The sequence below is a fragment of the Tupaia chinensis genome, unplaced genomic scaffold (assembly GCF_000334495.1).
Source record: "Tupaia chinensis unplaced genomic scaffold, TupChi_1.0 Scaffold000029_1, whole genome shotgun sequence".
NCBI lineage: Eukaryota > Metazoa > Chordata > Mammalia > Scandentia > Tupaiidae > Tupaia > Tupaia belangeri.
Window position 1 is genome coordinate 205,475 of NW_006159459.1, and position 8,804 is coordinate 214,278.

The 8,804-nt window shown below is 40.5% G+C and overlaps 1 protein-coding gene across 4 annotated transcripts in view; it reads left to right on the forward strand.

Annotated features, from left to right (window-relative positions):
- ACER2 (alkaline ceramidase 2) overlaps nucleotides 1-7,417 on the forward strand; it is a 64,227-nt gene extending 56,810 nt beyond the window's left edge. For 3 of the 4 annotated variants that reach the window (XM_027771250.1, XM_027771247.1, XM_027771245.1), the window contains 2 exons: nucleotides 1-19; nucleotides 4,562-7,407. In XM_027771250.1, the coding sequence (XP_027627051.1) occupies nucleotides 1-19; nucleotides 4,562-4,748 (206 nt within the window). In that variant the 3' untranslated portion in view covers nucleotides 4,749-7,407. Of the gene's footprint in view, nucleotides 20-4,561 lie in introns of all 4 variants that reach the window. The other variant, XM_027771246.1, reaches the window with a different exon arrangement.
- The last annotated feature ends 1,387 nt before the right edge of the window (nucleotides 7,418-8,804 follow it).

An 8,804-nucleotide genomic window follows, 5' to 3' on the forward strand; every position in this document is an offset into this window, starting at 1 on the left:
CCTACCTGCACTGCGTATGGTAAGCCCTGCTACTGGGGAGTTGGCTGTGAGACAGGTGTCTGCACTTGCTGTGGGGCTCTGTCCTCCCTATAAGGTTCATGGGTGTGCTCAGGGGACAGCACCAGGCCTAGCCTGCCTTTCTCCTCACTAGACTGTCAGAAGCATTAGAAAGTACTGTAAAAAGCAGAAATGGCTCCAGGGAGAAGGCTTAGCCAGAACAAAAAGACCTCATTGTTGTGCTAAAGGTCTGTGGTCTCTTACCTTTTCCTCCATTATTAAAACATACAGGAGCTTGAAAATTGATCTGTAACTCAAGCTCTAGATAGAAACCAGCTGGCACAGGGGGTGTGGGATGGAGATAGCATGGGACTAGGAGGGTCCTCAGACGGAAGCATGCCTTTGAGCTTTGAGGCCTCGTGACCAGGTGAAAGCATGGGCTTCACAGGTCATCTAGGGACAGTCTCACTCAGGCTTTTTTTCTTTTTAAATGTTGGAGCGTGCTTACACTCATCAGAGAGAGGAGAGAAAAAGAGAGGGAACCCTCTAATGCTAGGTCCTTTTCCCACCATTCTTCCTTTCTGTCAGGATTGTGGGCATGCATGTCCATGTACCTTGCATGTCTTTCAAGCTGCTGGAGCAGGGACTTGATCCTCCATTAGCCATGTGGGATTTGTTCCCCTTAACCATTGCACTAAGGGGCTGGCTCTCCCCTAGGCTTTCTGCAGTTGGAGACAGAATATCAGAGAACTAAAAAGAATGGTTCAATATCATCCATTGGTTATATAACAATAACCTGGGAGTTCATTGATCCTGACCTGGAGCATCCGAACTTCGCAATGCTCAGGATATACCGTTAAGTTTAAAAAAGGAAAGAAAAAGGCAGGTTCTAAAACCACATGCAGAATCTTACTCTAAGAAAGCCGAGGAAGAAATCAAAGTGGCTTCCTTCCTAGGAACTACTTCAGCTTCAAATCTAGATTAATTTTTCCTTGTCTGTCCTCCAGGTCTTCTGATTGCAAAAGAAAAGGAGCAGGGAAAATTTGCTGTATCATGTCCCTTGTAGGTTGATAGCATCCAAGGAGTTCTTATGAAGAATTGGAAAAGCTTAGTTAGATCTGGATTCAGACTCTCATCTGGAGATGACCTAAAGATAGACCGTTTAAAAGAATGTGTTTAATTCCCCTAGTACCTAAGAACTTGTGTATATTTTCCAAGAAATCCAACCTACTTCAAATGTAAGGCTCAGGGACTTCTAGAATCGTTTGCAGAAGAAGAGACAAAATAGAACAGCACAAGTTGGGGTCTGCAATCTTAGGATCTGTTAGCTAAAACTCCTTAGGTTCAATCTCAACTCACACTAATAAACTTATACACTTTCTATATATATATTGAGTCATAATTCACAGATAACAAAATGTACAAAATTAAAGTGTACACTTAGAGTTTTGGTCAATGTGTACAATTATGTAAATATAACTTTATTCAAGATGTAGTGCATTTTTAGTAACCCAAGTCCCCTGTGACACTAGCAATTTAATCAAAATTCAGCATTTAGACTATATGACTTTGGCTCAAACTTAATTTTTCCTGAATTTAATGTACTTTCTACTTTGTTTTTTGAAAATTAAATCATGTTTTCTTCCATGTATCAAATTACATTATGTTTTTTTTTTTAATTGAAGACATGTGTGCTCACCAAACAGAGACAGAAAGTGCTGCCCAGTGGGGGATGTCACGGCACAATCCATTCTCCTCCATTGCTCCATCCAGCTGGGATTTGGGACATGCATGTACATGTGTGTGGCGCTTTTCAAGCGTCTGGGGCTAGGAGTTGAACTGTGGTCAGCCATGTGGGATCTGGCTCCCTGAATTGCTAGGATACAGAGCTTGCCCATGACATCTTTTTTTAGTAACAAAAAGAAACAACACAGAAGTATAAAAAGAATGTGGCTCTTAAAGTTTCCATCCACAAAGAAAGATAATTGTCAAAAGTCTAAAGTAGATCCTTCCAGATTTTCTATGTATATGCATAAATATTTCTCTTGTTTTAAATTAAAAAAAGTTTTTTAATAGAGATTTTTGCTATAGGGCACGTGCGCTTGCTGGAGAGACAGAAACAGACAATGAGAAATAACCCCTAGGGGGATGGCCATGCCACAGTCCCTTCTCCACTCTCCTTTTGGGATTTTGGGCATGTGTATGTACACACATGACTGGTGTGAGTTTTAAGTCACGAGGGCCGGGTCTCAAACTGGGGTCAGCTATGTGGGAGTCCAGCAATGTAATCATTATACCTTCTGCTGGCCCCTCTCTATTTCTTAAAAACAAAAATAGTATCATTCTATAAGTGACACCAAGTGATCCTTTTGTTTTTTAAACCAAATGCTAGGTCATTGACATCATTCCTTTTTTAAAAAAGAATTATTTATTTAAGTTTATTTATTATTATTATTTTTTAAAATTTATCAGAGTCAGAGAGAGAAAGAAAAAGACAGTGAGAAAGCAATCCTCCAGGTCTGGAACTCAGACCGTGCATGGTTGGCCATTTGCGAGTCCAGTGCCTTAAACACCACACCCACCTGCTGGCTCCGACACAGTTCCTTACCAATGCATATATTTTATCTTCATTGTTTTTTGTGTATAATTAATACTTCCTGGTTTAGATGCTTTATAATTTATATAAATAACTAGATTATTGACTATTTCAGTTATTTCTAATTTTTCTCATTTGCAAACCATCTATAATGAACATCTATCTTGATTCTAATTCCTGAATATTTTCATAGGTTAACTGTAATATATATATAAACATATATCTTTTTGATGTATATTTTATATAAGCTGTAATTTATATTGCCAAATATAGTGCCAAATTGACACTTTATACTAAAGTCTATAGAGAGTACCTTTAACCTACATTTTCACATATACTGAATGTAGTTAACTCTTAAATATTTGTTAACCTGATTGAAAAAAATATATCTTTTTCTTATGAATTTTCATGTGTTCAGAAAAATTAATATTATTATTGGCCATATTTTCATATATACATTTACTATGTGTATGTCTTCTTTTGAAATGTGCCTTTTTATTTTCTTTGTCTTCCTTATGGAGTGTTTCTATTTTAAAAAATTCATATCTAGCACATAGGCCTTGCATGTAGTAGAAAGTCATTATTGTTTACAGACTACATGCCATTTATTATGCAAATTTGCAACATTTTCCAAAGTTCAGAGAATAATTCATTGAACCCCCTCAAGCAACACCCAGCGTCCATAATTATAAACACAAGGCCATTCTTGTCCATACCACTCTGCCCACTCTCACCCTGATTATTCTAAAGCACATCCCAGATAATAAAGTGATTTTTTTTTTTTTTTTTTAGTGCTCTTTGTAATGTAGGGATTTTAACTCTTTGGTACAAATATTTCCTCCTAGGTTCTCATTTGTATTTCAGAACATTAATGATATTTTTGTGTCATACTGATTTTAAGTTTTCATGTTGTCATATCTGTCAGTCTGTTCTTGAGAGTTAGGGGACTTTGTGTCACTCTAAGAAAGACCTTTCCCACCAAAGTTTATAAAAACATTTTCCTTGAAGGAAAAATAAAAAATATATATATCCTTGAAAGGTTTTTGCCTTAGGGCTTTAGGGTATATGTGTGCTTGGGGGGGGGTAGGTGGGCAGAGACAGTGAGAGGGAAATTGAGAAATTGTTCCCCAGGGGGCACAGCCATGCCTCAATCCCTTTTCCATTCTCCTCCTGGGATATCTTGGCATGAACGCATGCCTGGCGTGTGTTTTAAGCTGCTGAGTCCTGGATTTGAACCACAGTCAGCCATGTGGGAGTCTGCGACATAACTATTATACCATCTGCTGGTCCTAACCCAGCGTGCGTTTTAAGTCACTGAATCTGGGACTTGAACTATCATTGGCCATGTAGGAGTCTAGTGACATAACCTCTACTCCATCTACTGCTCCCCCTTGAATATATTTTAAAAACAATTTTGAATCTTCAGTTCATCGAAGGGTATAGGAAGGATTTCATGCCTTTAAATGGCTCTTTGTTTGAACAAGACTATAACTGAAATTGAAATTTTTTGTAGGCACAGTAAGGATAAATTTTTTAAAAAAGGGATTTGCTCACTAAACCACAAAAATAGTTCAAACATTGTAAAATTATTCCTGATGAAGAGCATAAGGTATATACAACCTGTTGTTAAAGTGAGAATGTGGAGTGTAATCTGATGTATTCAGTTATTGCTCTCTTAGCTGTTCAAAGTCCTTGGGACTGAGTCTTCTGGGTAGAGCCCCCAGGTGTTTGCATGTTTGCTCTTGTTCCTGAGTGGGAGTAGTTTAGTGTGTTCTCAGGTAGGTCCTGAATTGCTCATGATGTGTTATCCACCTGCTATTCCATGGGCTGTTCATAACCACCATCCTTCACTAATGATGAGAGGCGCCTGGGCTGTGATTAGAGTCAGGATGGGAGGGTGAGCCCAGAGGGAGGAGAGGCTAGCCTCCATTCTCACCTCCAGTTCTCATCTCTGGCTTCCTTTCGCAGGCACATCCTCATCTGCCTGGCAGCCTACCTGGGCTGCGTCTGCTTTGCCTACTTTGATGCTGCCTCGGAGATCCCTGAGCAAGGCCCAGTCATCAAGTTCTGGCCCAGCGAGAAATGGGCCTTCATCGGCGTCCCCTATGTGTCCCTCCTGTGTGCCAACAAGAAATCACCAGTGAAGATCACATGATGGCGAGGCGGTGGCTGGCGTCTCTGCTTATTTTTCCTCATGCACTGTCTTCGTTAGCTAGCAGAGACAGCCGAGGGGGTTTGAAGAATTGGAATGGGGATATGCCTTTTAAAAATTCACTTCCCTTGGGCTCTAACTTGTGTGTCTGTGGACCTTCAGGATCCCACTGTGCATGGGGAGAAGTTAGTGTCCTTTCCTTTCCCATAGGTGGAAAGCAAAGGGCTTGGGGACAGTAGGTGTATCTTTCTCAGCGTCACTTCCCAACGAGGTAGCTTGTTGGGCTTCATCTTTTGTGGTCATGGCAGGGTAGTCTCCTGGGGCATCTAGTACTGTGCCATGTCTCTTCCTTGGAGAAGATGGGCTGTTCCAGACCCCTCCATTCCCAGGCACTCTTCATGTGGACACTCTGGGGAGCAACAGGCCCTCTGATCTGCTGATGGAAGATGCCAGAGGTTTTCATTTGGGGAAACTGTTCTTAACTGAAACCAAACAAGCAAAACACATACGGGCCTTGTGATTAGGGAGTCTCGTTTTTCACTTGTAACTCTCGACTCACGTGGGTTTCACATGCATTTGTGAATCCTTTTACTACTACCTCTGCTGAGATTTGGAGACTTAACTTCAGATGAGGGTGCAGTTCCTAGGTAAAACCCTCTAGGCCAACCTCTCCACTCCACTGCAAGCCATCCTTGAAGATGAGCACAAGTTTTAAATGCTGACATCATTTCTGCCTCCCCTTTCCCACCCTCTCTCAGGAGCTTTAAACCCTCTGAGAAGGCTAGCTGTGGTGTAGACATTCCCACAGTCCCCTTGCCCTGCCTTAGGTGTTAACCTCTGGGTAATGACCTAAGGGCTGCTTGCAGTTGTGGTGGGGCTTTGGTTTCAAGGTCAGGGGCAAACAACAACAACGAAGTTTTTAAAACTTTGAATTCTCCCATGTGCTGTACTGGTCCAGAAGTTAACCTTCCATAATCTCACGTCTCATTTCTTAGTATTTCCTGTGGGAATTATACACCACATGGTTGTAGGACAAGGTGCTTCCTGTGGCTTCTTGGAGCATTTGCCTGCTCACTTTTCTTAAATGCTGGTCACAGTCACAGGTGCAGGAGGACAAATCTCTTGCCCTCTGAGATTTTCTCACCCAGCACAGATGCTACAATGAATCCTCTCTTCACTGAGCTGAATGGAGGACTCTAAATCTGTCTTCAAGGTGTAAGGTGGGAACTGGCAACCTCAGGGAATTTCATTTGAACTCAGGCATCTTCAACTTTGTAACATTCCATTGTCGAGAGAGGAAGGACAGGCACATCCTTTTTCTGTGGCGGGAGTAGGGATGTAGCAGTTTTTGGCACAGATAAGAAGCCCAGGGACTTTTATTCTGGTTGGAATTTGCACAAGATCCAAGGTGAAACGCTCCATAAGCAAATGAATTTAGAATTTAAAAATGAATGACTTTATTCTACTTGTGGTTTCTATTAGTAGTGGAATCCTGTTGGTAGTAAGAAATCTTTATGTGAAATAAATTATATTTTATTAACTTAAATTTATGCTAAGGTTAGACTTAGAGCATTTACTTAATTATTTTTCAGATGGTGAATATGCAGGCTAACAAATTGGTGATTTCCAAGGTAGAAAATTTTGGAATTGAATGAGTAGGCATGTGACTATATTGTAGTTTAGAACTATATTTTTAAAATTATTTTTTAATTAAATATTTAGAGAATCTCTGAGACCTAGGTGTTTCATGAAAATAGAACTGTTCTTAAGTTCTTTAGGGTTTAAGTCTAGAATTTTTAAAAGGGCAGTATCAGACAGTCTCTTTATTTCAGGTTGACCTTACCAGGTATGGATTCTAGGCCATTAACTTCACGCTATAAAAATGCTCCAAAGTAGATAGTTGGTCTATTTTAAGCCCAACTGTCTTAGTGTGATAACATAGTTAAGAAGTGAATACAGAAATGATTTTTTCGTGGAAGGTTTAATTTGTCTTGAGGGTTCCTCAGTGACAAGAATGTTGTCCCCAGTCAAGGGGCACTCTTTCTTCCTATCAGGTAAAGCACTTGTCTCCTGGGGCCCTGGTGACACTCCTGTCACCTCCAGCTTCTGGAAATAGAGACACAGTGTGACTGGTGGGTGTATTTGAGCAGACCTGGAAGTGAGGACGTTAGTGTCCTGACTCACCGGGCCACTTCATCCCTCTTCTACAAGACGAAGGACTGAGGTGTCAGAAGCAATGGTTTTGATGTGAAAAGCAGAATGCCCTTTAGAGATTGGTTCTGCAGAGAGGAGGGCTGAGAAAGAACCATGGAATGGGGAATCGTTGAGGAGAACAAGACATCATTCCACTTTTGAACAGTAATCACTATAGTATTCCAGTGTGGGATGAGAAATGAAGAAAGTAGAAATTTATCTATCTTATGTTACGTTAGATTTATGGTATCATTCTTATTTATTTAAAAGCACTACATACTCTTTACAGAAAATAAATAGAGGAAAAAATAGTCAATTTCTATTGCCTAAGTATAATCATAATTAATATTTTCATAGAGTTTCTTATTTTTCACTCATCTTTTTTCCCCTTTAATATAGTTGTAAGTAAGAATCTCTTGGGGTTGACCATTTGTCCTATAGCTTGAGGGGAATCTGAATGCCTGTTGTGTATTTTTTCATGAAGAGCAGGTTTGGAATATGCTAGTTAGCTATTCACTTGAATACTGGTCACTGAATTCTGACTGAACTACTGAATCCCATCAGGCCTGATATGAATGGGCCTAAGAACTATGATTGGAATTCTACTTTTTTTTTTTTTTCTGGAGAGAGAGAGGGGGGAGGGAGGGAGGGAGGAAGAGAGAGAGAGAGAGGGAGGGAGGGAGAGAGAGAAATCACCTTCCAGGGTGGTTCCAGGTCATGCCACAATCCCTTCTGGTTCATTTGCCTATCAGGTCTTTGGGCTCACACACACACATATACCAAGTGTGATTTCCAACCTGCTGGGTCTGGGACTCCCACCACACAGTCCGCCATATGGGATCCAGCTTCTTAATCACTATGCCACTGCTGGTCCTGAATTCTACTTTTTTGATATGCACTTGGATTGATTAGTCATAGTAAATAGTTGTTAATTATGTGACTTCACAGATTTTGATGTGTTCAGATTTTTTAAAACAACGAATGGTGTACTTCATGAATTGATGTGCAGTCTAGCATCTTCCTGAGTAGGTTTGACATTTAGGAGTTAGATTGTGGTGGGGTTACTCAGCCTGGCTTATTAGATTTTGTTCTGGTTAAAAATTCCCAAGTCTGATACCTAGCAGAAACTGGATGTAGGATATAAAAAACCATTAAGGTTACTGTGATCATTTCAGTTGATGATTCTTTTTTTTACAGTGTTTGATTAACTTTTGATTATTAAAGAAAGAAACCTTTCCCCTCATTTCTGACTATATTGTTAAAGCAAGCACTTCAGTGAACATACCTAAGATATGCTGGGGTGAGATGTTTGAATCCATTTGACGATGGGCTACGTTTTTGAGAAAATCTGTCCAATGATGGTCATCGAACACAGGTTTTGTGAGAATAACGCCACTATTTCATTTATTAGACTTCTCAGGTGTGTCAAAACTTATCTCACCAGTTCATGCTTTCATGAGCCAGTGCCATGTTGGGAACTCCAGGACTGGGATTTGAGTCTTCCTGGCCCTTTATTTCTTGGGGCTGACATGGAACCGTCTCTGGGGACAGGTAAGGGCAGAAGTTTGCCCCGTTCTAGGAAGCTAAGCTCCCCCTAGCTTCTACCGCTTCCCCTACAATGAACTTGAAAGCTTCCACAGCCAGGGCTTTGCCTGGGTACCATGTTCATCTGCTCAAGGACCAGTCCTGGACCAGAGCGGGATTCCCAGTGGATTTTATAGACATCCTTCTCCTACAGATTTTTTAAAAGAAATGGCCCATGCTCTAAGGGATTAATTGTTTGGATGGTATCTTCTCCTATATGCTAAGCGAGATTTAAGGCTATTTTATAACACAATTATGTAACCAGAGCAAATATCATATTTT